The sequence below is a fragment of the Pseudopodoces humilis genome, chromosome 31 (assembly GCF_049639895.1).
Source record: "Pseudopodoces humilis isolate 2021_Gansu_Grassland_sample_001 chromosome 31, ASM4963989v1, whole genome shotgun sequence".
NCBI classification, from domain to species: Eukaryota; Metazoa; Chordata; class Aves; order Passeriformes; family Paridae; genus Pseudopodoces; species Pseudopodoces humilis.
In genome coordinates this window covers 2,339,093-2,366,728 of record NC_142230.1, presented here as the reverse complement: position 1 = coordinate 2,366,728, position 27,636 = coordinate 2,339,093, and the positions used below count along the sequence as shown (strand labels likewise).

The window sequence follows — 27,636 nt, the reverse complement described above, 5'->3', positions numbered from 1 at the left end:
ACCGTCTCCAGGGTGGCCCCTGGACAGAGTCCCCTCTATTCTGGCTGTGGCCAACACTGGCCACAGCCCGCAATGACCTCCCTGTCCTATTTACTTTCCCTAAATACCAGTTACAGTATTCCCTGTGCCTTTGAGAACGTTACCAGCGTCTTTGAAGTACAGGAATGAGAAAGCCAGAGCTCTCCTTGGCCAATGCCCCTGTGTGAGAGCCACGGAACTGCTGAGGTTAGGGAAAACGAAAAACCCAGAGGCTTTACAGCTGGTTTATTGGAGTGTGGTGTGAAGGTGGCACCGGGCTCCATCCCAGCCCTGTTCAAGGAGCCTGTCCTGTGCTTTTATCCGTGTTCCTGGGGAATGCTGGCCCCAACGGCAGCTGGGTCAGGCTGCGTGTGCTTAGAATCATAGAATAGAATCATGGAATCCTTGAGGTTGGAAAAGGCCTCAAAGATCATCAAGTCCAACCGTTCCCCCAGCACTGCCAAGGCCAGCCCTAAGTCACGTCCCCAAGTGCTCCATACACATTTGTTAAATCCCTCCAGGGATGATAACTCCACCCAGACGATGCCAGGGCTGGACAGTCCTGTCCGTGAAGAAATTTTCTTTAATATTCAACCTAAACCTCTCCTGGGAAATGCCATAGCTCTCCTGAAGCAACGTGAGGCCATTTCCTCTTGTTCTTGTTCCCTGGGAACAGACCTTGACCCCACCTGGCTGCCCCCTCCTGTCAGGGAGTTGTGTAGAGCCAGAAGGACCCCCCTGAGCCTCTTTCTCTGCAGGCTGATCCCCCCAGCTCTCTCATCCTCTCCTGGTGCTCCAGACCCCTCCTCAGCTGCATCCCCTTCTCTGGACATGCTCCAGCTTCTCAATGTCCCTCTTGTCAGGAGGGGCACAGAACTGACCCCCAGGATTCCAGGGGTGACCTCATCAGTGCCCAGGCTCACTGTGCTGGTCCTGCTGCCACACCATTCCTGACACCTTGGGAATGTCCCCTTCCCAAGGGACATCGGAGCCCTCACCCCCGGTGCTCAGCAGGGCTTAGGGACAGGTGTGCAGGGCAAGGCTTTGGCTCAGCCCCTCTGGGCTGGCTCCTGCTCCTGCCTGTTTGGAGCTCAGCTGCTGCGGGATGCTGCCTTCCCTCCCGGCTGAAAATCCAGCTGGGAAACGGGGGGATGCAACACCCCACCCCGGGCAAGGGGAGCGAGGGGTGGGGTGAGGCTGGAGGAACCACCCCCATCATCCCCACTGCCTGCAGCGAGTGCTGGGGGAGCCCTTCTCTGGTGGCAGCAGGAGAAGCAGGGTCTTGGGTGGGGGGCTGCGGTCTCCAGTGAGGCGCTGTGACTCTGGGCCAGAGGCTGTGACACTGAGTGAGGGGCTGTGCTCCCTGGTTGAGGGTCTGGGGTCCCTGGGAGGGGGTCTGTGGTCCCTGGGACAGGGCTGTGACACTGAGTGAGGGGCTGTGGTCCCTGGGAGGGGGTCTGTGGTCCCTGGGTGGGGGTCTGTGGTCCCTGGGACAGGGCTGTGACACTGAGTGAGGGGCTGTGGTCCCTGGGTGGGGGTCTGTGGTCCCTGGGACAGGGCTGTGACACTGAGTGAGGGGCTGTGGTCCCTGGGTGGGGGTCTGTGGTCCCTGGGAGGGGGTCTGTGCTCCCTGGGAAGGGGGCTGTGGTCCCTGGTTGAGGGTCTGTGGTCCCTGGGTGGGGGTCTGTGGTCCCTGGGTGGGGGTCTGCCTCCCTGGCCACAGCCACCAGCTGCCCCAAGGGGAACCCGGGGCAGATGCCGCTCCCTCCGTGCCTCTGCCCGCCTCCTGTTTCTCCTGCGGAGCAGATGCCTGCAATTAAGAAGGATCCCAAATTAGACGGTGTGGAGCCCAGACTTGTTTTGCAGATGATAAATTGCTGCAGCCGGCTCCACCCAGCCCGCTGCGGCCTGGGGCTCCGGCGTGGGGGGCACGGTGGGGGCGAGGGCACCTCTGCGGGCAGCGCTGTGCCCACCGCCCGCTGAGCCAGCGGGAGGGGTCGGGGGTCCCTGCCATGACCGGCTGCTGCCTCTGCCCGTGCCAGGAAAGGTCCTGGAGCAGCCACAAACGGGACACAGGTCATGGCAGTGGCACTGGCCATGGCAAAGCCCAACTGCTGCCAGGTGGGATAAGCAGGGACCCAGGGTGGACACAGCCTGCCCTGCCCTGTCCGACGTGTCCCAGGACGCAGGGCTGCTCCCGTGGATCTCTTCCTGGCTATGGGGGGTGATGGAGGCACTTGAGGGGCTGGGGAGCATCCTCCCCTCCCCAGCTTCCCTCTGGCCACTGGAACAGGTTTCAGGAGAGCTTTGCAAATACTGTGGTGTGGGGAAAGCTCGCTGGAGCCAGGTTGCAAAATCATCCCCAGGCTCCTCTTCAAACGCAGAGTCCCATGAGCTGTCCCATTCCAAACTCACCTTTCCTGCTCCGCCAGACGCGTCACCTCCCAGCAAGCACAGCCAGGACACAGGTCCCGCCACCTCTGCCACAGAGACGCAGAGAGAGGTGGTTTGGCAGCAGGTGAGTGCCCTGGATCCGAGGTGGCTTCAGCAGGTGGGAACGGGGATTGAGATGGGGATAGGGATGGGACAGCCCTGGGCAGCAGGACCATGCTGAGGCCATGCCCTGGCCAAGCTGGGCTTCATTCCCAGGCAGGGAGTGGGAAGCAATGGAGGTGGAACGGCTGCCTGGCCCCACTCCACATCCCACAAGATCTCGGGGAGAAACAAGAGGGCACCATCCCACCCTGGCAGAGGTGCCCAGGTGTCCTCAGTCTGGCATCAGGGTCCTGAGGTTTGGAGGTGGCTCCTGCTGTGCTCTCATTGAGAGGCTCCTTGCGCAGCACCACGAGAAGGACAGGACAGGACAGGGTGTGAACACAGAACAGGGGAATGTGGGACTCTGCATGCCAGGGGCTTGAGCCCCAAACCACTCTGCCTGGACAAGCCCCAGCTGCCACGCACGTGGGATTGGGAGAGTGGAGCTGTTTGCTCCTAGCCCTGGCTCGGGAGGCACTGGGGATATGTGGGGTGATGCAGCATGGTATGACATGGCATGGCACAGCTGTGGAACAGGTGAGGAGGGACAAAGAGTGGGAGGGAGTTCATGGGAGTGAACAAAGTTGCTGGGTAGAGCCAACGTGGGCGGCTGGGAACAGCAGGCTGGTGGGGTGGCTCACACCTGGGGGGCTGCACCACCACCTGGGGGGCTGCACCACCACCTGGGACATAGCCAGAACTGTTGGTAGACTCTGGAGGGGTGGGAGGGAAGGTGAGTGCTGGGCTGGAGCAGTGGGCAGAGGGCAGGACAGGCTTAGCCCTGGCAGGGGGGTCTAGTGGTCTCCAAAGTCCCTGGGCTTGATGCTGGGGCTCTCCCTGCCCTGTGTCTGTCCCTGTGTGGGGCTGGGTCAGGTTGAGAAGCTCTGGGTGCTGACATCTCCCCTTGCTCCCAGCTCTAGAGTGTCCACTGGCATTGTCTGAGCCGCTGCAGCAGAGGTGCCATGGGGCCAGGCTGTGCCAGTGTCCTGAGCTGGCTCCTGCTGGCACAGGTGGCCCTGCAGGTCACAGGTATGTGCTGGCACACATCCCTGGGCTTTGGAGGGTGGTGGATTTGGACTCTGTCATGGGTTGAAGGGATGAGCTGGGCTCCTGCCACGGCCCTCGGTGCCCACCTGGTCTTTCCTCTGCTGCAGGTGGCCGTCCCTGTGATGCCAAGGATTTTGGGCACGGCTCGCTGGTCTGTGTCTGCAGTGCCATGTACTGTGACACGCTGGACCCCCTGGTCCTGCCAGCCCCCGGCTCCTACATCAAGTACGAGAGCAGCAAGGCCGGCAAGCGGCTGGAGAGGAGCGAGGGGAGCTTCCAGCACAACGCCAAGAGCCCAGGTACCACCCTGGCTGCTGCTGCTGTGACAGAGCCTGTCCTACACGGCGGGGATGGTGACACTGTGTGTCCCCACAGATTTCCACCTCACCCTGGACACGGCACAGAGGTACCAGAAGGTGAAGGGGTTTGGTGGCTCCATCACTGATGCGGCTGCTATCAACATCCAGTCCCTGTCCAAGGATGCCCAGAAGCACCTGCTCCGCTCCTACTTCTCTGAGGAAGGTGAGCCCAGGGCAGGCAACGCTGTTGGGTGGCAGAGCTGGGGTCTGGCTGCTGAGATTTGTTCTGAGGGGCTGGGGGATCTGGACCCCTCAAATGCAACTCGAGGATGCCCATCACCACCTGCCTGTCCTCAGGCATTGAGTACAACCTGGTGCGTGTGCCCATGGCCAGCACTGACTTCTCCATCCGCCTGTACACCTACGCCGACGCCGAGGGCGACTTCGAGCTGAGGCACTTCAACCTGACCGAGGAGGACACGCACATGAAGGTAAGTCCTGCAGGAAGAGTCTGAGGGATTGGGTCTGCGGATGGGATGGGATGGGATGGGATGGGATGGGATGGGATGGGATGGGATGGGATGGGATGGGATGGGATGGGATGGGATGGGATGGGATGGGATAGACAGGGGATGAAAGAGAGTTCCTTCCTGCTGATTAGGAGGGAGACGACTCATCCTTCCACCTGGGTGGGAGAAAGGATGGGATGGGACATGAAGGGATAGGATGGGGTGGGATGAAATAGGAAGGGAAGCATTTCCAGTGGGGAGGGAGAGGATTTATCCTTACACCTGGGTGGGATGGGATGGGGAAAGGAAGCACCTTCCCATCTCTGGGAAGCTCCTGCTTCTGCTGCCTGCACTGCCAGCACTGGGACAGACCCAGAGAGCTCTCCCATTCCACTTCTCCTCAGATCCCCATCCTCCAAGCAGCCCAGGCAGTGGCCAAGCGGCCGCTGTCACTGTATGCCAGCCCCTGGACCTCGCCGGTCTGGATGAAGACGAATGGAGCTATGACAGGGAGGGGAACACTGAAGGGCAGCCCTGGGGACAAGTACCACCGGGCCTGGGCCAAGTACTTCATCAGGTGAGGGGCCACGGGGGTGAGGGGGTGCTGGGGATGCTGTACCTGGAGCTGGGGCGTGCACAGGTGTAACAGGGCTGTTCACTGTCTACCCCACACCAGGTTCCTGGATGAATATGCCAAGTACAACCTGACCTTCTGGGCGGTGACAGCAGGGAACGAGCCCACGGCTGGTGAGATCGTCTTCTACCCCTTCCAGTGCCTGGGCTTCTCCCCCGAGCACCAGCGGGACTTCATTGCCCAGGACTTGGGCCCGGCACTGGCCAACAGCTCCCACCGCCATGTCCAGCTCATCATCCTGGATGACCAGAGGGTGATGCTGCCCTACTGGGCAGAGGTGGTGAGTCCCCATAGCAGCTGTCCTGGCCCCACAGCAGAGCTCCCAGCCCTGGGCACTGGTGACCCTTTTCTCCTGGCAGGTTCTCAAGGACCCTGTGGCTGCCAGCTATATCAGTGGCATCGGCATCCACTGGTACCTGGATTTTCTGGCGCCCATCGACCTGACACTCTCCATCACCCATCACCTCTTCCCAGACTATTTCCTCCTCTCCACGGAGGCCTCCACAGGCTCCTACTTCTGGGAGCCCAGGGTGGTGCTGGGTGGATGGGACCGTGGGAGCAAGTACAGCCACAGCATCCTGACGGTAGGGCCTGGTGGGAGCTGTGGACACACCGGCCACCCTGGCCAGCCCCTGGGCCTGCCTGTGGCTCAGTACCACCCCCTGTCCCACAGAACCTCAACAACTACGTGACAGGATGGACCGACTGGAACCTGGCCCTGGACATGGAGGGAGGCCCCAACTGGAGCAAGAACTACGTGGACAGCCCTGTCATTGTGGACAGCAGCAAGGACGTCTTCTACAAGCAGCCCATGTTCTACCACCTGGGCCACTTCAGGTGTGTTGGGGCCACAGCCTGCTGGCTCCAGGTACCACATCCTAAGTACCAGACTCTGACCCTGCTTGTCCCCACAGCAAGTTCATCCCTGAGGGCTCACAGCGTGTGGGACTGGCCGTCTCCAAGAAGTGCCGCCGCTGTGACCTGGAGCACTCGGCTTTCCTGCGCCCCGACGGCGCCATCGTCCTGGTGGTCCTGAACCGGTGAGTGGCTCAGTTCTGATCCCTGGTCAAAGGCCCCACTGACCCCACTGAGCCCCCATCCCCTCTCACTTTCCCCACAGTTCCCCCATGGACGTGTCCTTTGGGATCTCCGACCCACGCGTCGGTTTCTTCGAGGCCGTGGCTCCCAGTGACTCCATCCAGACGTTCCTCTGGAAGCAGCCAGCCTAGCGTGGTCACAGCCAGCAGAGGAGCGAGGTGCCAGCACCAGGTGCCAGCGGTGGTGGCAGCTTGGAGAGAAGACTCCAGTGGGGCTGGGGCTGAAGCACAGCCCCTGCAGCCCCCTGTGCCCCAGGGGACCTGTTTGACCCTAGGGCTGCAACGCCTGTGCTTTTCTAGATGTTTTCATAAAATAAACAGGTTTTCTACAAACTTGCCCAAAGCCCTGACCTCCCCTTGGTACCAGCTCAGTGGGCAGGACTGCCAGTGGCCAGAGGAGGCAGATTTGAGGCTGATAGTACCTCCTGAGTCCCACGGGTCCCATCCCTCCTCTGCCCAGGTTCCTGGGGCATCCCACAGGGCCGGTGCTGCAGGGATGCAGGGGACTGTCACCATAAGGGGTGGCATCTCCTGTCTTCCACTGCAGCATCCCCCAGGCAGGGAAGAGCCCAAAGCAGACAGGGACCAGAGCCCAGCTGCAGTCAGGACACGCAGCCGGGATTTAGAGCAGAGCTCTGGTGTCGGCAGCTCCAGCTTCTCCCCGGCCAGAGCAGGCGGCTGTGGTTTCTGCTGCTGGAGCAGCTATCAGCCCCTCCAGCTAATGGGAACGGGGAGCATGGGGCACATACTTCCTGAGTGACGTTAGAGGGGAGCGTGTTGGGGGGGGGCTGCACTGACTCATCCCCCTCCCAGTGGGGCCCCTCGAACTGGGCCAGTATGGGGGAGGCTGTGCAGCTGGCCCAGCACCGTGGCTCTGCTCCAGCCCAGCGTGGGGGCCTCCGGCCATTGCGCCCGGGTGGGGGGCACGGGGGGCGGGGGCGCGTGTCCGGGAGCGCAGCCTGGGGACGTTCAGCCACCGCAGCAGCAGGGCTGGGATGCCGCTGGCTGGGCCAAACAAGCGAGGGCTGTGTGCCGGCCTGGCCCCTCGCCACCTTTCCATCCGTGCACTCGGAAACCGGCAGCGACCGGCGGGAACGGCGGCGCAGCCAACACCGGCACCAGCCCCACGCCGGGTGGCCCAGGGGAGCGCGGGGGAAGACGGAGCTCAGGTGGCCGCCCCCGACCCCGCTCGCAGCCCACGCGATGCAGCTGTGCCAGCCGCAGGAGCTCCCCGGCGCTGGCAGGCGTGCTGGAATGCAAACAGATGTCAGCGCTGGAGGGATCCCGGCTGCTGGAGCGGGGCTCCGGGTGTCCCGCTGGCAGCGGGGAGTGCTCCTGGGCTGGGGACGTGTCCTGACAAGCAGCCCCAGCTGGCCTTGCCTCTGGTTTTGTGTCCCGTGCTCGGGGCAGCCGGGCTGGCAGCGGTGTGGAGGGGAGGTCCCAGCCCCACAGAACTGCTGTCTGCGCTGCCCCAGGGATGCCACATCAGAATGACGCAAGGGGAGATGTGGGGCTCAGCCCCAGTGCTGTTGGAGAAGGCACAGGGGGCACTGCCGAGATGCCACAGACACTTTCAGGTCCCCGCTCTGCCCGGTCCTCAGCAAGACCCAAGGCTGCGGCGAGGGGCAGAGCCACAGGCAGGACACACTGTGCCTGCTGCAACACTCCAGCCTGGGCAGCTGGGGAAACTGGGAAGGGCTTTAAGGGTGCTGGGAGTACGAGAGGGTGCAGGCAGAGAGAGGGAGGTTTATTGGCATGGCAGGGATGCTCCCATGGAGAGGGCTGTGCTTCCTGGTGGGACACAGAGCGGAGCACCTGCAGTGATGCTGCCAGGCTCCCAGTGTAAAAACAGTCAGTTCCAGGGGCTGGGGAGGAACAGTCACACATCCTCACTCCTCCTCCTCCTCTTCCTCCTCCTCCAGGGTGACGGGCTGCCGGCCGGCCGGCCCCACGCTGCCACGCTGGATGGAGACGATGCCGCTCAGGAAGGCGTAGCCCAGCATGGCCGCCAGCCCCACCAGCACCGACAGCAGCTGCTTGCGCCGTTTGTGGGGGTCCTCCTCTGCTTCACTGCCGTCTGTGCCTGCAGCCCGAGGGGCGCCGGTCAGGGGATCACCTGCAGAGGCAGAGCAGGGATGTGGGTGGGAAGGGTCACCCTGAGACCGAGCACCAGCTGGGGGGACAGGTCACCCCAAGCCCGAAGGGTGAGGTGGGGGATGGCTCTCACCTCTGTCCCAGGGGAAGTAGAGGCTGAGGATGGAGGTGCAGTAGTTGCACAGGTTCTGCAGGGACTTCAGGTGCTGCTGCAGCTTCCCGTTGGGCAGCTTTGCCTTCAGGAGCGGCGCCAGGCGGCTGAAGACTAAGGCGTCGAGGGAGGCCGGCCTGGGACACAGAGAGCTGTGCCTGGGCCACTGTCCCCACCCAAAGCCAGCCAGACCCACCAGCCACCCCCAGTCCCAGAAGCCCTGGGGATGGCATGTGGCTACCCCAGCTTGGGAGGGTGCCCTGTCCCCTGTAAGCCTGTTCCACCCCCAAAGCAATGCACAGGGGCTGCAGCTCCCCTGCAGATTATCCCTGCCCTGCTGGGGTGCAGGGGGCTCTCAGACCCTTTTCCCATCCCCCCCTTTGGCCACCTACGAGTCTCCAAAGAAAAACTTCTGGGAGCCGAGGCGCTGGGAGAGGAGTGTCAGGCATTCCCGAGCTTCCCGGTAGAGCTGCAGGAGGAGGACAGAGCGTTGGCACCTGCCCAGGTACCCCCAAAGTGCTCAGGGGAGCAGGAGCGGGGAACCCAGACCCCAGTTTGGACTTTGGCCTCATAGGGATTCCCTGGCCACTGTGCCCAGACACCATCCCTCACCTCCTTCTCCAGCTTCTCCTCATCCTCCATGTAGTCGTCCCCCCACATCAGCTGCAGCCGCTCCAGGTGCCGCTTGTGCATAGCGTTGGGCAGGAAGAAGTTGAGGGGGAAGGGGATGGTTTCTGCGTACCACTTCCGTGTGTGCTCCACGTAGTTCTTGGCGTCCACCCAGAAGGTGTGGATCTGTGGTGGAGAACAATGCACAGCCTGGCCACGGTGGGGCTGCAGCCCCTGCCCAGCACAGCCATCCTGGAGACCACGAGGGGCTGCAGGAGCATTGGGGTCAAGGGCAGACCCCAGCCCGGACTGCAAAACCCACTGCTGCCACCCCCAAACCCCATCCCTGCATGCCAGGCTCCCGGGATGTTGCTGCTGGCAGCGCTCTCTGGCTCTGCTGGCAGCTGGGCACACACCTGAGCCCACCCCATCCTCGGCGAGCCCCCCTTCCCTGCAGCCCCCCTGAGCCTCACCAGTACTGGCAGCAGCTTCTCCTCCAGCAGGGACACGAAGGCCAGCGTGTCCGCGCTCTGCGTGGCCGACAGGTCGTAGTCAGCGTTGTACTTCTGCGGAGAAAACGCCCGGTTTGATTCCGCAGGATGCGCCAAATCCCGCCCGTGGGCGACACAACAGAGGTCCCTCCTCCCTGAGGGGCTCCAGTACCCCACAGCCCGGGCCAGGGGGTGCCCCAAGCCCCTCTGTACCTGTTTCCTGAGGTGTGTTATGATCTGCTGAGGTTTGGAGATGGTGCCCTCGTCCTGCGTCCTCAGCGCGGGCAGGTGCCCTGCGGGCAGGGGGAGGGGGCTGCAGTCGCTGTGCCCGGGGCCACCCTGAGCAGGTGAGGGGAGCAGGGGGCTGGAATGGGGGATGGACCCCCATGCCTGGGTGAGGGGCACGAGGCACTGACAAAATGAGATGGAGACAGAGCGCTGCAGGGGAGAGGGTAGAAACTGTGTGATGGGAAATGGGAAATGTGCTGGGACAAGGGGGTTGTGGTAGGGAGTGGGGCTGGGTGATGGATGTGGGGTGCAATGGGGTGTAAGAATGCAGTAATACAGGGGGGGCACAGAAAAAAGGGGGGGGTGAAATGAGGTGGGGGTATGATGAGAGTGTTCAATGGGACACGAGTCACAATGGGATGAGGGGGTGCAATAGGACAAGAGGGGGTGTGATGGGACAGGGATGGCGACGAGATGTTGGGGGTGTGACGGGATACAGGGGAGTGCCGTGGCTGGGGGGACACAGGACAAGGGGGTACAATAAGAGTGGGAGGGGGCAGTCAGGGGCACAGGAGATGAGGGTGGGAGGGTGTGATGGGTGCAATAAGACGGTAACGGTGGTAATGGGACAGGGGGTGCAGGGTGTGGAGGAGAGACCATAGGGCAAGAGGGATGAAGTGGGGTAAGAGGGGCAGGGAGTCCAGGGGGGCCACAGGACGTGAGAGAAAAGATGGGGTGGGAGGCTGTGATGGGGTGCGGGGTGTAAATGTGTGGAGGCTGCACTGATGGGGAGTGGGGACAACGGGATCACGTTGCGATGGGGTGGGGGGTACCGGCGGTGCCGGGATCCTCGGCGGGGCCCTTACCGGAGGGGCTCCTCCAGGGGCTGGTGACCCGGTGCACCTTCAGCGGCGCCCCCGTGAACCGCGCGTAGGTCTGCGGGACGGAGGGAGGGAGGGATAGAGCGGGGTCTGCCCGCGGGACCCCGGCCCAGCCCGCAGCGGCCCCGCCGCCCCGAGCCCACCGCTCACCAGCACAGCCAGGCAGTCGGGATCCACCGAGGGCAGCCCCCAGCCCCCGGCCCAGCAGAACAGCTCCATGGGCGCCGCCATCTTCTGCCGACCCGGAACCGGACGGGCGGCCCCGCCCGCCCCCGCCGCGGGGCGGCACCGAGCGGGGGCTCCGCGATGGAGCGGGGCCGGGCAGAGTCCGGGCACGGGAACGGTGGTGTCTGCAGGGGCCTTTGGGGCAGAACCCGCAGAGCCCCGCACCGCTCAGCTCCACACTGCTTACCCTGTTCATCCCCGCACCGCTCAGCTCCACACTGCTCACCCTGCTCATCCCCGCACCGCTCAGCTCCACACTGCTCACCCTGCTCATCCCCGCACCGCTCAGCTCCACACTGCTCACCCTGCTCATCCCCGCACCGCTCAGCTCCACACTGCTCACCCTGCTCATCCCCGCACCGCTCAGCTCCACACTGCTCACCCTGCTCATCCCCGCACCGCTCAGCTCCACACTGCTCACCCTGCTCATCCCCGCACCGCTCAGCTCCACACTGCTCACCCTGCTCGGCCCCGCACCGCTCACCTTGCTGTGCCCGCATCTCTCTGCATCGCCCCGCACAGCTCAGCTTAGCTCCACCCTGCTGTACCCGCACCGCTCAGCTCCACACTGCTCAGTCCTGCTTAGCCCCGCATGGCCCCACTTTGCCTCGCACGGCTCAGCTCAGCTCCACACGGCTCACGCTTCTTGCTCCCGCACCGCCCAGTCCCGCTGTGCCCCTTATCTCCCCGCATGGGCCCGCACCGCTCAGCCCAGCTCCGCATTCTCACCCTGCTCGGCCCTGCACCCCCCGCACGTCTCCATGGGCAGCAGCCGGGCCGGGAGCCCGCTGGCAGCGGCGGGGGGAAAACGCCCGGTGTGCGGCTCGGGACCACCCCCGTCCACCGCCCGCATCCCCCCGTTACGCGGGATCGCTGGCGCCGAGCCGCACCGGGGGCGCGGGGCTGGGGCAGCCCCGGGGCCGGACTCGGCCCGTTGTTATAGCACCGGGGGAAACAGCTGTAAACACGGCCGGGACACCGCGGGCCGCCCGCCCGCCTTGGCCGGAGCTCCGCGGGAGCGGCTCAGCGGCCCGAGCACACCCCGGCGGTACGGACCGGCCCCGGGGCTCTGCCGGCTCAGGGGTTCCGAGGCGAGGGGCACCGCCGTACAAGCGGCCCCGCGGCCGGTCCGGCTCTCCCGGGCCGGGATGCTCCCGGGCACGCGCCCGCCTGGCCTCCCGGGGGACCGGCACTGTGAGCGGGGCCTGCCCCGGGACCGGCAGTGCCGGGCGGGTTCACCGTAGCCCCGGGCCCAGTGCGCCGCGCCGGCACCGTACCCCCCTCCGGGACCAGAGCGGCCACCGGTCGCCCGCCGGTGTCCCCGGGATGCGCCCGGTGATTGACGGCTCTTTGTTTCCTCCTCGCCGGCCCCGCCGGCCCCTCCCCCGTGCGCCACCCCGCCCCGCCGCGCTCCGCTCCGCACCGGCGGCACCGGCGGCACCATGGGGGCACCGGGGAGCCCCGCGCTCCGGGCGCTGCTCCTGCTGGGCGCCGCCGCCGCGGCGCGTCAGGGGCTGCAAGGTACTGGAGGGGCTCGGGGCGGCGGTGGGGCGGCCCCGAAGGGGCGGCGGGACGGGAGGCAGTCGGGGGTCGGCGGACCCCGTCCCACGGGCGCTGACAGCGGCTCTGCTCGCCCCGGGGGAGCTGGGCTGCGGGCAGCGGGGACGCTGGAACGTTCACCCCGGGGCGAGGGGTGGCCGCCGGTTCCGATGCTGGCTCGGGGCCGCGGGGGAGTGCCACGGCGGGGCTGACCCCGGCACCAGAGCCCCTCTCGGTCTGCCCGGTGCGTCTGCACGGAACAGGAGGGCACCGTGCGGCAGCGGGACCGAGTTGTCCGCGCTGCCCCCTAAGCGCCCCGAGCCCGTACCGGGGGCCCGACCGTCCCTCCGGGATCTCCCGGTCTGGCCGCCCCTCGTTGGGGCTGGCCCGCGGGGGTCTCCGCGGGGCAGGATGCAGGGAAGCCCCAACAGCGGGGCGGGCTCCGGGCCGGGACTCTGCCGGTCCCACCGGTGCGGGGGCTCCGCGGATCCCGCTCGGCGGCGCGGCCGGTCCTGGAGCGCCACCGCGCGGGGGCGGCCCCGGAGCCCCCGGGGCTTCCCTGGTTCCCCCAGAGCCCGGCGGTCCAGGGACACCCCCACTGCACGGCCGCTCTGACCGCACCGAGCATCCCCGTAGCCACCGGCCGGAGCTGCGGCTGCCGGTGCAGAGGCGACCCCGGTGCTTGTGTCTCGTAGTCATCGATCTGCTGCTCGTGAGCGAGGCTCGGCAGATGGCCAGCGTGGCCCACAAGATCCGCATGGAGCTTCTGACTGTCAACGACGTGTACCTCCTCTCCACCTTCCGCCTGCCCCCCAAGCAGGGGGGGACCCTCTTCGGCCTCTACTCCAAGAAGGACAACACCCGATGGCTGGAGATCTCTGTCGTGGGGAAGATCAACAAAGGTAGGTGGGTGCCCTCTGCGAGGGGAAGGACTGGCCCTGTTCTTGCCCCAGTGCTCCGAGACAAACGGGACCGAGTTCCTGCAGGGAAGAGCAAAGGGCCCACACCGGTCCCAGGGTGCTGAGGGGGAGCTGATGGCCCCTTCCTGCTCCTCTGCAGTCCTGGTGCGGTACCTGCGGGAGGACAACAAGGTGCACTCGGTCAACCTGCAGCACGCACACGTGGCGGACGGGCAGAGCCACTCTGTCATCGTGCGCCTGAGCGGGCTCCGCAGGGACACGCTGAGCGTGGAGCTCTATGTCGACTGCAAGCAGATGGACTCCAGCGTGGGGCTGCCTGAGCTGTCTGAGATCCCCCTGGCTGAGGTGGAGTCCATCGAGGTGCGCACAGGGCTGAAGGCTTACCAGAGGATGCAGGTGAGTGCCAGGGGGATTGAGGCCCCCAGCCAAGGCACCCTTGGATTTGGGCAGAGCCCCCCACGCTGACTGCCTCTCCCCACGCACGTCAGGGGTTTGTAGAGTCGATGAAGCTGATCCTGGGAGGGTCCATGAGCCGTGTGGGGGCCCTGAGTGAGTGCCCTTTCCAAGGAGATGAGTCCATTCACAGTGCAGGTAATGGCCTGGGGGGCTTTTGGGGTCACCTGTGTGGGCTGTGGCACAAGTGACAGCACAGAGGGATGTTCCTGTCCCTCCTGGCCCAGTGTCCCCCCACACAGGTGGGAGCTACACTGCTGCACGTGTGCTGACCAGGAGTGACCATGTGAGGTGAGGCTGCTGGGGTGTGACAGCAGCATTTGGTAATGTCTCATCTTTCTCCTTGCAGTGACGAGCGTGCTGGCCTCCATCCTGGGTAAGTCCCTGCTCTGCTTCCCACGTTGCCTGGCATGAGGCATTTGGGGCTCTATAGAGGCAGAAATCCCTGCACAGCCTGTCCCAGTGCCCCATGTGGCTTTAGAGGGTGTGGGGTGTGCTAAGGGAGAAGGGGCCCTGTGTGACCCAGCTGTCTGGTGCCTCATTCTCCCAGCTCAGTGCCAAAGGGAAGAGCAGTCCCAGCCCACAGCCCAGGGAGACTTTGTCTGTCCTGGGATTGACCTTTCCTTTCTGCTGCTGGCAGGTGAGCAGACCAAAGCACTGGTCACGCAGCTGACCCTCTTCAACCAAGTCCTCACCGAGTTGCGGGAAGACATTAGAGACCAGGTGGGACTGAGGGTTACTGGCACTCCCTGGGCTGGATTTTTCTGGGGCACAGTGTCACAGTGCCTCCTGATGCTCCATGCTCTGCTGCCTTGCAGGTGAAGGAGATGTCTCTGATCCGCAACACCATCATGGAGTGCCAGGTCTGCGGTGAGTGCTGGCGAGGCTCCCACCTCGGGGGACAAAGGCACACCTTGTCTCACCCCTCACCTGCCTCTCCTCTCCTCAGGCTTCCACGAGCACCGGTCCCGCTGTAACCCCAATCCCTGCTTCAGCGGTGTGGACTGCATGGAGACGTACGAGTACCCTGGGTACCGCTGCGGGCCCTGCCCGCCGGGGCTGGAGGGCAACGGCACGCACTGTGCTGACATCGAGGAGGTGAGCATGGTCTGGGGGGATCAGCAGCCCCACAGAGGACTCTTCCTCTTAGGAAGGCTCTGCCTCGGGGTGGCCTGGGGCAGCAGCCACCCTGAGAAGCGAGAGGTGGGATGCTGTGCCCGAGGATGAAGCCTGTGTCTTTCCCGGTGTTGCAGTGTGCCCATGCCAATCCCTGCTTCCCTGGCTCCAAGTGCATCAACACAGCCCCCGGGTTCCGCTGCGAGCCCTGTCCCCGTGGCTATCGAGGCAACACCGTCTCTGGCGTGGGGGTGGACTATGCCAGGGCCAGCAAGCAGGTGAGTGCAGTGCCACAGGACTCAGCTGGGTCCCCATGGGATGTCTGGAGCGCAGGACAATGCACTGCCTGTGGAGGAGGACAGCTTCCTGGGGGTAGGAGTGGGCAGAGGGAAAGATCCAAGGTGATCATTTCCCCCTACGCCGCTCACAGGTTTGCACAGATATCGATGAATGCAACGATGGCAACAATGGGGGCTGCGACCCCAACTCCATCTGCACCAACACGCTGGTGAGCAGCGCTGTCCCGCTCCCTCCCTGGCTCCTGGGGCCGCTCAGCTCCCCTCATCCCACCCCTGCCCTCTCTCCCCCAGGGCTCCTACAAGTGCGGGCCCTGCAAGTCAGGCTTTGTGGGCAACCAAACGTCCGGGTGCATCCCACAGAGGTCCTGCAGCACTCCCACCTCCAACCCCTGCGACATCAATGGCTTCTGCCTGTTTGAGAGGAATGGGGAGATCTCCTGTGCAGTGAGCAGGGGACAGGGACAGGAGGAGGGTGTGGGGTGTACAGCATGGCAGCATTGGTCCTTCCAGGGCCCTTTCCAGCCCCTAATCTCCTCTTTATTCAGTGCAATGTGGGCTGGGCTGGCAACGGCAACGTGTGTGGGCCAGACACAGACCTGGATGGGTACCCGGATGAGCCCCTGCCCTGCATTGACAACAACAAGCACTGCAAGCAGGTGTGTGCAGGGCATGGGATCCACAGCAGGGCTGTGCTCCAGACCTCATCTCCTCCCTGTTCCTAATGCTGGCCGTGCCTGCAGGACAATTGCCGTCTGACGCCCAATTCTGGGCAGGAGGATGCTGACAACGATGGAATTGGGGACCAGTGTGATGACGATGCTGATGGTGATGGAGTCAAGAATGTGGAGGTGGCTGTGCTGGATGGGTGGCTGTGCCAGTGGCTCTAGGAGGGCTTCTCCTTTTGGCTCAATTCTGAGTCCCTCAAGATGCTTCTGCTGGGGAGCAGCAGGCTGGTGGCTTGGAAATGGTCTCAGTGTGCTGGAGACGTCTTTCTGCCCTGACCACTGTTGGACCCTGGCCTCTTGTCTGCCCACCACCGCAGGGCCAATATCCCCATCCTCTTCTCCACAGGACAACTGCAGGCTCTTCCCCAACAAGGACCAACAGAACTCGGACACTGACTCCTTTGGGGACGCCTGTGACAACTGCCCCAATGTGCCCAACAATGACCAGCGGGACACGGACAGCAATGGCGAGGGGGATGCTTGTGACAATGACATTGATGGGGACGGTGAGCCGCTGTTGGGTTGACCTGGCTGTGCCAGGGAGGCTGTTCCACCAGGGTGGGGGAGGTATCCACTCAGCGCTGTCCTTGCAGGGATACCCAACATGCTGGATAACTGCCCCAAGGTGCCCAACCCTCTGCAAACTGATCGGGATGAGGATGGTGTTGGGGATGCCTGTGATAGTTGCCCTGAAATGAGCAACCCCACTCAGGTATGGCTGGGGCCAGGCTGGACCAGGGGGCCTGGGACGAGTGGGGCCTGGCCCAGCAGGGAGCAGGGGGTCCTCCTCCTTGCCCGAGGATGTCCACTGAACTAGGGCTCCGCTCTCCTCCAGACAGATATGGACAGTGACCTGGTAGGAGACATCTGTGACACCAACGAGGACAGGTGTGGACAGCACTGCAGTGGGGTGACCTCCCCATTGTGTCCCTGGGGGCAGAACTGGGCTCCTGGGTCAGGGACCTGTCAGGAGGGACAATGGGGTTTTTGGGGAGCTGGTTCCACATCCCCAGTTTTGTCATTGCTCTGACCTTGTTCTTGCTCCCAGTGATGGGGATGGGCATCAGGACACCAAGGACAACTGCGCTGAGATCCCCAACAGCTCCCAGCTGGACTCAGACAACGATGGGCTGGGGGATGACTGTGACAACGATGATGACAATGATGGCATCCCGGACTATGTGGCACCTGGCCCAGACAACTGCCGCCTCATTCCCAATCCCAACCAGAAGGACTCGGACGGTGAGCATGGGGTGGGCAGGGGGAGGTGGACCTGCGTGGGCTCAGCCCAGCCCTGACTGGGCACTTGTCCGCAGGGAACGGCGTGGGTGATGTCTGTGAGGAGGACTTTGACAACGACACGGTGGTGGACCAGCTGGACGTGTGCCCCGAGAGCGCCGAGGTGACGCTGACCGACTTCCGCGCCTACCAGACTGTCATCCTTGACCCCGAGGGGGACGCCCAGATCGACCCCAACTGGGTTGTGCTCAACCAGGTGTGGGTGCTGCGCCCCGTGTTTCTGGGGGCTGCGCTGCAGAGTGGGAGCTGAAGGGACCAGGAGGTTCCCAGGGGTGCTGGGGTGCCCCTCACCCAGCTCTCCCCCACAGGGCATGGAGATCGTGCAGACCATGAACAGTGACCCGGGTTTGGCTGTGGGTAAGATAAATTCACACACCCCCAGGCTCTGGGGGCAGCCTCCCTACTCTCACTGTGCAGGGGAGTGAGGGTCAGTTCTTTGCCCCACAGAGGGGTGAAGGGTGGGGGTCCCGTGGGGAGAGGGGGCTCCCCGCAGCGTTTCCTGCCTGTAGGTTACACGGCCTTCAACGGGGTGGACTTTGAGGGCACCTTCCATGTCAACACCATCACCGACGATGACTACGCCGGCTTCATCTTCAGCTACCAGGACAGCGCCAGCTTCTACGTGGTGATGTGGAAGCAGACGGAGCAGACATACTGGCAGGCCACCCCCTTCCGTGCTGTGGCTGAGCCAGGGCTGCAGCTCAAGGTGGGTGATGGCCCCACCCACGGGCGGGGTCCGGCCGCGCCCCCCCCCCCCCCGTTCAGGTTCCCTCTGAAGCCCCCATGCACCTGCAGGCAGTGAAATCCTCGACGGGCCCCGGGGAGCACCTGCGCAATGCGCTGTGGCACACGGGCCACACGCCCGACCACGTCCGCCTGCTCTGGAAGGACCCCCGGAACGTCGGCTGGAGGGACAAGACGTCCTACCGCTGGCAGCTGGCACACAGGCCCCAGGTGGGCTACATCAGGTAAGCAGGGGGGGCATGGGGGCCGCTGGGGTGGGGGCTGCACTCACCACGGTGCAGGCTGGGGTCCAGCCCCAGTGGGACCACACCAGGGGGTCACTGGTGAGAAACCAACCCTAGAGTGAAGATGATGATAACCATGAGTAAGGGTCCTGCCCTGCAGAACCACCTCAGGGGTAGGAAGATGTGCATGAGGAGGCGTTGTATGTCCTGGGACCACCCTAGTGAGGGGATGCCGGCATGGGGGGGATCAAGCCCTGTGGGACCACCCCAGTGTTGGGATACTGGCCGTAGGGGAGCATCCAGCCCCGTGAGATCACCGTGGTGGGGGGATGTCGGCCTTGGGGAGGGGTTCTGCCCGGTGGGGCCGCAGCCGCGTTTCTCCTTTAAGGCTCCCGCCGGGGCGGCCGCGGCGGGGGGGCTCCGCCGCCGGGCCCCCCGCCCCCCGGGCCCCCGGGGCCATTGTCCCGTCGCCATGGCGACCCCGCCGGCGCCTTTCACATGCAAAGCGCCCGACAAAGGCGGCGGGGCCGGGCCGGGGGCGGCTCGGGGGGCTTCAGCCCGGCCACGGCGGGGGGCCCCGGCCCGAGGATCCAGCCGGTCCGGTGCCCCGGCCCAGCCCCCCGCAGGATGCCCCGGCTCTAGCCCGGTGCCACCGTCCCCGGGTCGGGATACCCGCGGCCCGGTGCTGGTCGTGGAGGGGTCCCAGTGGGATGCAGGTGCTGGTCCCGATGGCGTCTCAGTGGGATCCCGATGTCTGCCCCGATCGGGGTCCCGGTGGAATCCCGGAGCTGGCCCCGGTGGGGTCCCGGTGAGGGCCTGCTGACTGCTCGGGCCCCGTTCCCCCGCAGGGTCCGTCTGTACGAGGGCCCTCAGCTGGTTGCCGACTCCGGTGTGATCATCGACACCACGATGCGCGGGGGCCGGCTGGGGGTCTTCTGCTTCTCCCAGGAGAACATCATCTGGTCCAACCTGCAGTACCGCTGCAACGGTGAGCAGGGCCCCCCGGGACCCCCGCACCTGCCCGGCGGCCGGCCGAGCATCCCCTCCCTCGCCCCTGCGGTGGGGTCAGTCCTGGGCCGGGGGCTTTATCGGGGCTCTCTCCCGTGGCCGGCTCCTGACGCCCCCCGCGCTGCTCCCCACAGACACGATCCCTGCCGACTTCGAGCCCTTCCGCCGGTTCCTGTTGGAGGGACGCGAGTGACCGCGCCCGGCACGGGCCTCCCCTGCCGGCGGCACCGGTGGCGCTCCGGGCTCCCGCCGCCAGCGGCACCCGGGGGCGCTCCGGGCCCCGCCCCTCCTCCCGGCCGGGCCCCGTTCCCGGCCCCCCGCGGACTTTGCACTGCCAGTACCGGGGCCCCGCAGTGCCGGGGCTCCCCCCACGCCTGCCCCGGGCGCTCCGGTCCTTGCCCCACGCCTGGCCATAAAGTTTTGAGTGTTTTCTAGCCTGCGCGCCAGGTCCCTGGGGGTTCCCGCTGGCCCGAGAGGGCCGTGGGTTCCCCTCCCCGTGCTCTCGGCTCCGTCCCGCGCCGTCCTCCCGGTGGTCGCGGCGTTGGGTCAGCGCCCGGCCGATCCCCCCGGCGCAGGCCGCGGCGGCGGGAGGCCGGGACGAGTGCAATATTGGTGGGCGAGAGCACAACACTGCACCGCATCCCGGCCCTCCCGCCGCCCCGGAGGGAGTGGAGCCGCCGCCGCCGCCCGGGCCGCTCCGTGGGAACTGCGCGGCGCGCACCGCGGCTCGGCGGCAGGGACCGGTCGCCACGGCGACGGCTGTCCCGGCAACGCGGCGGAATGTGCCCCCACCCCGCCCGCCCCGGAGCGCGGCCCCGGCCCCGGCCCGGCCCCCCCGCCCCGCGGCGGCGGCGGCGACAATGGGCGCGGCGGCACCGGGCCCCTCTTAAAAGGGCAACGCGAGGTTGCCCTCCGGTGTTGGGGCCGGGATCGGAGCCGGTGCCTGCGCAGCTGGCTCTCCCCGGGAGTACCGGGACAGGTGAAATCACCGCTTGGTACCGAGTGCCTCCTCCCGCGTTCCCGAGCTGCGAGGGGCGACCGCGGTTCCCGCTCCTGTTCCGGTCCTTCTGCTCTTTCTCCTGTCCCGGTCCAGTACGGTTCCCGATTCCATTTCCGCTGCGGTCCCGCTCCGCTTCTGCTCCGTCTCCTGCTGCCTCAACTAGTCCCTCTCCCGCTCCAGTTTCGCTCCGGTATCGGTCTCACTCCCGCTCTGGATTACTGCAGTCGGCTCCCGGTTCCGGTCCCGGTTTCTTTCCAGTAGCGGTTCCGCTCTCACTCCAGTCCTAATCCCGCTCTCGGTCTCACTCCAGTAGAGGTCCAGTCCTAATCCCCCTCCCGCTCCGGTCTCACTCCAGTCGCGGTCCCGGTGCCGGTGCCGGTCCCGTCCGTAGGTGCCGGTGCGCGGCGCGAGCGTCGTGGCGAGCCGCGCCCGCCAGGGGGCGCTGCAGGTTCAGGGCCACCGGACCGAGCCGGGACCCACCGGGCACGGACAGGCTGGACACGGGGGATCCACTGGGCATGGACAGGCTGGACACGGGGGATCCACCGGGTACGGACAGGCTGGACACGGGGGATCCAGCGGGTACGGACAGGCTGGACATGGGGAACCCACCGGGCATGGGCAGGATGGACACGGGGGATTAGCTGGGCATGGACAGACTGGACACGGGGAACCCACCAGGCACAGGTGGGATGGACATGGGGAACCCACTGGGCACGGACAGGCTGGACACGGGGGATCCACCAGGCACGGACAGGCTGGACAAGGGGGATTAGCTGGGCACGGGCAGGCTGGACACGGGGGATCCACTGGACATGGACAAGATGGACACAGGGAACCCACCGGGCACGGACAGGCCGGACACGGGGGATCCACTGGGCATGGACAGGATGGACATGGGGGATCCACCGGGCACAGACAGGCTGGACGTGGGGAACTCACAGGGTGAATACACAGGACTCACCAGATACAGGGTGGATGCAAGGAACTCACCGGGTACGGTGGGGATGCACACACAGGATCCCCAGGGCACGGACAGGGTGGACACAGGACCCACCAGACATGGTGGGTGTGGGGACACGAGACCCCCTGGACATGGTGAGGCTGGGCACACGGAATCCTTTGGGCAGGGTGGCGATGGGCAGATAGAACCCATGAGACACCATGGGGTGTGATGGCAGTGGGCACATGGCACCCACCAGACATGGACAGGGTGGGCTGATGGCCCCTGCTGCCTGGGCTGGTGTGTGAGAGCAGTTGCTGGGACCCCCTCCTGCCCCTCAGCCCCCCCACACAGTGTGGGTGTCTGCAGGAGGAAAACTGCAGCCCTCAACTCCCTGCTTTGGGGGGGGAATGCCCAGGGGAAAGCCCCCAGGGCTGAGCAGGGTCGGGGATTAGGGCATGAGCAGAGGGCGGCAGGGGTCAGCATCACTGCACGGGGAGAGCCATTCCCATGGTGAGGCCTTTCGGGAAGGACATGTTTGCTCAGAGCTGCTGCCTGCACCTCCCTGCGCCTCTGTGCACCTCCCTGCACCTCCCTGCACGTGTCCTGGCTTGCCAAGGCTGTGGCTGCTGTGGGGGTCCCATTCCACCTGCACTGAAACCCGGCCCATCCATCCCTTGTTCTCATGTCATTGCAGCACAGAGGGTCCCCCTTCTCTGCTCCCCTTCTCAGCACCACCTCAGAGCCCTCTGACGTGACTGGGGTAGCACTTTGGCTTCACATGAGGCTGGCCAGGAGCCAGTGTGGGGGACCCGACCAGGGCCTCCCCAGGAGCTGGAACCCTCACAGGAATCAGCACCCTCCTGAGAGATTTGGGCTCTCCCAGCGATCAGGACTCTCTGCAGGGCAGGGGCAGAGCGGGACCACAGTAGCTTTTGATGCCCATCCGTGCCAGGAGCACATGTCACACGCGCCCAGGCACGGGGGTGTTACCTCTGGGGTGGGGCATTGGCACCCAACGCGGCACCTGGCATCACCCGTGTGCTGAATGGGGATGGGGGTTTGTGCCTGCTGGGCACTGGGACCTGGGGGGAGGTTACTGGGACCTACTGGGATGCCGTGGGGCCCTGGGCTGTACCTGCGTAAGCGTTTCGGGGGGGGTCACTGGTGTTTATTTGAATGTAGGGCGGGGCGATGACCAGACGGTAATGATTAACCCTGGGCTGAGCCAGAGGATGAGGCCCCCCCTGCACGAGGGGCTGGGGTACTCCGTGTCCCCTGTATGCACCACCCCCTATGTCCCCACCAGGTCCTGGGGCCCGTGGCTCAGCCCAGGGAGCCGGGCAGATGCTGCTGCCGCCCCTGCCCCAGGATGCCCGGCTACTGTCCCGTGCTGTGCCCCCACCCGAGGCTGGGGCCGCCCACGGCACGCAGATACTGCCAGCGGTGTCCCCCCAAGCCAGGGAAGCGTGAGGGACCCATCCTGGGGTCCTGATGCTGCGGGGCCCCGTCGGAGCGGTGGCACCCCTGTGCCAAGTGGGGCAGAACGACCCCCCTCCCTGGAGCCGGCAGCGGGGTGGGGCCTCCCCACCTGCTCCAGGTGCTCTATAAAGCTCCGGCCGCTGTGGAGCTGCCAGTTCCGGATCCCTGGCCTGAGACGAGTGCCACCAGCTAACGGGAGAGCAGCAGCAGCCGCCGAGCCCCTCGAGGCGCCGGGACCCCCCGGACAAGCCCCATGGCGTTCACTGTCCTTCTGCTGCTGCTGGTGCTGGGCACAGGTGAGGGGCTGGGGCACCTGGAGCCAGAGGGAGCCGGGCGGGGAGCCGGGCAGGCGGGGGGGAACGGGGACAGGGGGAGCGGGGTCCCTTCCAAAGTGGGGACCAGGGGACACCGGAGCCAGGGGCATCCTTGCAGCGGGGACACTTGTCACCTCTCCCGTTCTGGCTCCGGGCTGCAGCGACCCGGGGCTGGTTGTGCCCAGGAAAGCCGGTACCTGGGGGCTCAGACTGCGGCCCCTCTGCCGTGTCCGAAGGGCTCGGCCAAGAGCTGGGCTGTGCCGGGACCAGCCGGAGCAGGCTGTGCCCGGGGCTTGCGGGCTGGAATGCAGGTGTGTCCCGGTGAGCACTCGGACCCTGGGCTCTCCTCCAGTGCCGCCGGCTCCTGCAGCACCCGCTGGGAACCTGCCCGGGAGCTGCCTGTACTGGCCCACAGCCAGGCCAGGCAGGTCTGGAGGGCATGGGGACACCCCAGCCTGTCACCCACAGCGAGGGGGGCTTTATTGGGTGGCATGTCTGAGCCCCCAGCATGTCAGGGACACCTCAAAAGGGTCTGCAGGGTTGAGCATGGTGCTGGTGTCAGTGCCCAGCCAGCTCCACCTGGACCCTCAGTGGTGCCACAAGTGCCCAGCCCCGATCGTGGGGTGTTGCTGAAGGTCTCGTTAGCCTCATGGGCAGATGGAGACACTGGATGTTGGCTCCTGGGGCTTGTGGTCCTTCCCACAGTGTCCAGCTGATGAGCTGTTTTGGGTAAATAAAACCTTCCCTAACTGGGCTGCAGCCGTTGACTTCAGGGGTTTCTCCAGGTACACGTGCCATGACCACCGAGACAACCATGGAGATGGAAACCACCGAAACGACCACCGTGGAGATGACCACGGAAACAACCACCACCACCTTGTCACCAAACATATTCCCCAAAAGCACAGGGGGCAGCCGACCCCGAACCTCTGTCTTCCCCTATGCCACCGTGTTCCCCAGCATAAACACCACGAACTTCCAGTTTGGCAACCGCTCCAGAGGCAATGGCACATCCAACAGCACTGTGGTGCCTGTCCCCAGCAGCCCAGCCATCCCCCATGCCAATGCCACCTCAAACAGCAGCTGGATCCCCCACAACGGCAGCTCTGCCGCTCCCACCACCATGGATGGCAGCACCAGAGGCAACAGGAGCACCAGTGCTCAGGTCTTTCCCACCCAGATAACGTCTGAGGGCAGCACGGCTCACAGGCAGACCCCCACCCAGCATGGTCCCAACCCCAGCAAAACCACAGCCCAGCTGCCTGCTGCTGTCCAGCTGCTCGTCCGTGTCCCGCTGTCCTTCCGCATCATCAACAGGAGCTTCAATGAGAGCCTGCGTGACCCAGCGTCAGAGGAGTACAGGAGCCTGAGCCACACCGTCCTGGCCATGGTGAGTCCCAGCCCCACCAGCAGAGGCCCTGGGCCGTGCTGGGAAGGAGCCACCTTAGGGCTTTCCATGGAAGCGCCCCGAGCATCCCTTCTGCCAGCAGCTTCAGCCACCAGGCCAGTTCTGCGTGGAGACAGGAAAGGGGGTGTCTGTGGGGAGGTGGCCATGACCTCAATGCTTCCTTCCAGTTTGAACACGTCTTTGGCTGCGCGGGCTGCATGGGCACGCAGACCTACGCTGGGTGCAGCGAGCTGCGGTACAGGTGAGCAGCAGCAGCAGCAGTGCCAGCGGGGCTGGTATGCTGAGGTGTATCCCCCCGGTATGCAGCCCCTCAGGGGGCAATCTGGGTGCTGATGCCTTCTCCCGTGCAGCCAAGGCTCGGTGGAGGTCCGGTCCACCCTCGTGTTTGGGAACGGAAGCGACGCCGTCACTCCCGACGCTGCTGAGCGGCGCCTGAGGAAGAGCCTGGACCAGAATGGCTTCATCATGGGCCTACAGCTGGACAGTATCCAGAGTGAGGGGAGGCTCCAGGCTGGGGAGGGAGCTTGGGGGGCTCCATGAGCATTGCCCCATCCTGGTTGAGGCAGGGGCCTGCTTGGTGCTGTGATGGGCTTGGGGCTTGCAGCGGGCAGAGCCGGTGCCCATTCCCAGTGTCTGTGTCAGGCAGCACTGGGAAGAGCAAGTGGATGCCATGCAGGAGGGCTCAGGCCCTGGTGTCCTGTCCCAGGGGTCTCTCAGGGTTCTGCCCCAGTTCTGCCAGTGGTGCAGACACAGCTCTGCTCCTTTCAGGCTCCACAGCGGCGATGTTCCCAGCTCCAGTGCCTGTGGTCCCCGACTGGGCCATCGCTCTGTTGGTCCTGGTCAGCATCCTGCTGCTGTTCAGCATCTTCACCTGTCTCCTCCTGATGGTGAGGCCCCATCCCCACCCCAGTCCTCGCCTGCATTCTGCTGGTTGGTGCCCTTTCCCTGTCCCCACACCGGCCAAGCCCTGACCTCTTCTCTCTCCCCAAGTCCACTTGCACCTGCCGCCGGAAAAGCCGAGGGAAGCTGGACCTGCTCAGCCAGAAAGATTCCTACCACCCCATGGCTGAATACCTCCAGTACCAGAGCCACGGGCGCTACGTGTCCCCCAACAGCAAAGCCAACCCCTACAGCCAGGTGAGGTGACAGCCCCATCCCTGGGGTCCCGGCTGCTGCCAGGGCAGAGAGCAGGGGCGCATCCCCCGGGTTCTGGGTTAATGGCTAACGGGGATGGCAGGAGTCCGGGGAGCTCTTCCCTCTCCGGGAGGTGAGCGTAACGTTCACGCTTGGCTGGAGCAGCGTTGGGAGCGGGTGTGCGGCCGGCGTGGGCAGACCCAGCCTGGCTCCAGGGAGCTCCCTGCAACCCCAGCAGCGTCAGGGAGCTCGCTGCCTGCCCACCCTGCCCCTTCTCCTGCTCTGCTGTGCCCCAGCCAGACCCTCCTGCTGTCACGGCATCCTTGGCCATGGAGCACTGCAGAGCTGGTGGGGGGCTGATGATTCCCGTAGCCAGCACCCCTCATCCTGCACCAGCAGCTCCGAAACTGGAGCTTTGGGTGTGGCACAGGGAGCTGCCTGGAGGCTCAAGGGCTCTCCAAGGCGATCTGGGCACCGGGGCCGCCCCATCGCCCCGTGCCCTGTGCTCTCCCCATGCGGGGCTGTGGGCGGAGGCCGTGTCCAGCTGCTCTGGCTCTCTGTGAGCAGCTCACCCTGTGCAAATACCAGGGGCCTGGGTAAATATTTACCTTCGCACTTGCCAGGCCGGCTTATCGTGCGGGAACACGGCCGGGGCCACCGAGGCTCCTCCTGCGCAGGGGGAGAGGGGCTCGGGGTGCCCGTGGGGGCCCAGGGTGCCCACAGTGCCCGCGGCTGAGGGCAGCAGCCCACCACGACGGGAGGATGCAATTCTTGGTTGCCCATAGCGGCCCTGGAGAAGGGTGCAGGTCTTCCTCTGCTGCCCTGGGGTGGGGGCTCAGGCCAGTTGTGACATCCCCTCGCCTTTCCTGTCCCCAAGGTGGCCGGCAGCAGCACCACGAGGGCCGGCACCTTCACCTACACCAACCCCACCGCCGGCTCCGACAACCTCTGAAGGGCGCGCTGGGAAGGAGGGCGGCTGCCCAGGGGAGGGGGCGGCCGCAGCCCCCCACTCCTGGGGGAGCAGCACCGGCCCCGGGCACATCCCCCGGTGCTGCTCGGCCCCTCGCCGTGGGCAGCGGGAGCCGGATGGTTCTGGAGCAGCCGGATTCGTGCACATGACAGAACTGGATGAACAAAGAGTGAGGGAGGGTCCCGCACACTCCACGGTCCCCGCACTCGCTTGGCTTTGCAACCCTGCTCCGTGCCGGGGGTGGAGGACTGGGCTCGTGCTCCCCCTGCGCTCACCCCCGGGGATTCAATGGCTCTTTTTGTGGTGTTATTTTATACAAATATCTCTATTTGCCGGGTGTTGATGCCGGGCTTGGCTCGGTGGGGTGGCAGGTCCTCGGCCGGGGAATATTTATCGAGGTTGAAATAAAAGGATGGGGGCAGCCATGTGTGGCAGGGGGGCTTCTCTGGGACAGTGACTCCCTTATGTGGCTGTCACCCACCCAGCCGGCCTCGGCGTGGGTGGTGGCTCTCATTTCCCGTTCCAGGCAGCCCTGGGGCTGGTGCTGGGGGTGTCACCGTGTCCCTGGTCCCTGCATGTGACATGTCCCGCCAGACTCCATCCCTCTCATCCCTCCCGCGCTCTCGGTTTCTGTTCACCACCGAACGTGCCTCGTTTGATGCGTCCGGTTTCCCCATGGCTGCACAGGCGGAATGTGACGGTGCCGGGGCCGTGCAGCTGCACGTGTGTCATTGGGAGCGTGTCCTGCTCCCCTCCCCTGCCTCTGCAGGCTCAGGGTCTTCCCTGAGTGAGCCCCAAAAGGCTCTGGGGGGTGCTGGAGGAAGAGGGTGTGTGGTGGCACCGGGGAGCCGTGTGCCAGGACACAAACCTTGGGAACAGCCATCCCCGGAGCACAGTGCTGGCCCCCTGGCAGCCCCAGTTTGAGCTGGGCTTGTTCCTGGGCGCTGGGTGTGTTTTGGCAACTGCTGAAAAGGCAGAAAAACAAGGAACCAAACCTTCCCCGAAGAAAGCCCATGTGGTCACAGGCAAGGAGCCAGTGCTTGGCCAGGAACAGCCCCAGGAGCAGCCCAGCAGCGGGCAGCTGACGGATCCCTCAGCCGCAGAATGTGGGCTCTGGGTGGGGCCCATGGCTGTGCCAGGTGCCTGGGAACCCTGGCATGTGCTGGGAGCTATCAGAGCTGTGCTGGGGTGCAGGCAAGGGGTCTCTGGAGCACAGGGGCTCCCTGAGACTGCTGTGGGG

The 27,636-nt window shown here is 65.2% G+C and overlaps 4 protein-coding genes across 4 annotated transcripts; 3 read left to right on the top strand and 1 right to left on the bottom strand.

Moving 5' to 3' along the window:
* The first annotated feature begins 2,441 nt into the window (after positions 1–2,441).
* On the top strand, positions 2,442–6,341 carry LOC102113896 (lysosomal acid glucosylceramidase-like). The gene is made up of 11 exons (XM_005532274.3): positions 2,442–2,536; positions 3,468–3,582; positions 3,708–3,899; positions 3,976–4,122; positions 4,257–4,390; positions 4,813–4,985; positions 5,085–5,322; positions 5,402–5,626; positions 5,716–5,879; positions 5,957–6,082; positions 6,163–6,341. Exons 2-11 carry the CDS (start codon positions 3,516–3,518, stop codon positions 6,269–6,271), a joined length of 1,575 nt encoding a protein of 524 aa, XP_005532331.1. The 5' UTR covers positions 2,442–2,536; positions 3,468–3,515; the 3' UTR covers positions 6,272–6,341.
* A 1,524-nt stretch (positions 6,342–7,865) lies between these two features.
* Positions 7,866–10,868, bottom strand: MTX1 (metaxin 1). Its single transcript, XM_005532352.3, has 8 exons — positions 10,744–10,868; positions 10,579–10,648; positions 9,698–9,777; positions 9,467–9,559; positions 8,997–9,179; positions 8,777–8,853; positions 8,367–8,521; positions 7,866–8,255 (listed from the first exon to the last, which is right to left on the bottom strand). Exons 1-8 carry the CDS (start codon positions 10,822–10,824, stop codon positions 8,029–8,031), a joined length of 966 nt encoding a protein of 321 aa, XP_005532409.1. The 5' UTR covers positions 10,825–10,868; the 3' UTR covers positions 7,866–8,028.
* Positions 10,869–12,239: 1,371 nt separating this feature from the next.
* On the top strand, positions 12,240–19,348 carry THBS3 (thrombospondin 3). The gene is made up of 23 exons (XM_005532354.3): positions 12,240–12,339; positions 13,053–13,259; positions 13,417–13,673; positions 13,766–13,868; positions 14,080–14,106; positions 14,371–14,453; positions 14,549–14,600; positions 14,680–14,828; positions 14,984–15,124; positions 15,277–15,354; positions 15,437–15,589; positions 15,691–15,801; positions 15,886–15,993; positions 16,217–16,376; positions 16,464–16,582; positions 16,706–16,758; positions 16,919–17,112; positions 17,187–17,365; positions 17,478–17,526; positions 17,679–17,875; positions 17,965–18,137; positions 18,986–19,125; positions 19,280–19,348. Exons 1-23 carry the CDS (start codon positions 12,261–12,263, stop codon positions 19,336–19,338), a joined length of 2,871 nt encoding a protein of 956 aa, XP_005532411.2. The 5' UTR covers positions 12,240–12,260; the 3' UTR covers positions 19,339–19,348.
* A 3,388-nt stretch (positions 19,349–22,736) lies between these two features.
* MUC1 (mucin 1, cell surface associated) lies at positions 22,737–26,817 on the top strand. The gene is made up of 7 exons (XM_005532355.3): positions 22,737–22,866; positions 23,670–24,274; positions 24,460–24,533; positions 24,643–24,785; positions 25,061–25,179; positions 25,283–25,429; positions 26,304–26,817. Exons 1-7 carry the CDS (start codon positions 22,824–22,826, stop codon positions 26,376–26,378), a joined length of 1,206 nt encoding a protein of 401 aa, XP_005532412.2. The 5' UTR covers positions 22,737–22,823; the 3' UTR covers positions 26,379–26,817.
* Positions 26,818–27,636: the final 819 nt, after the last annotated feature.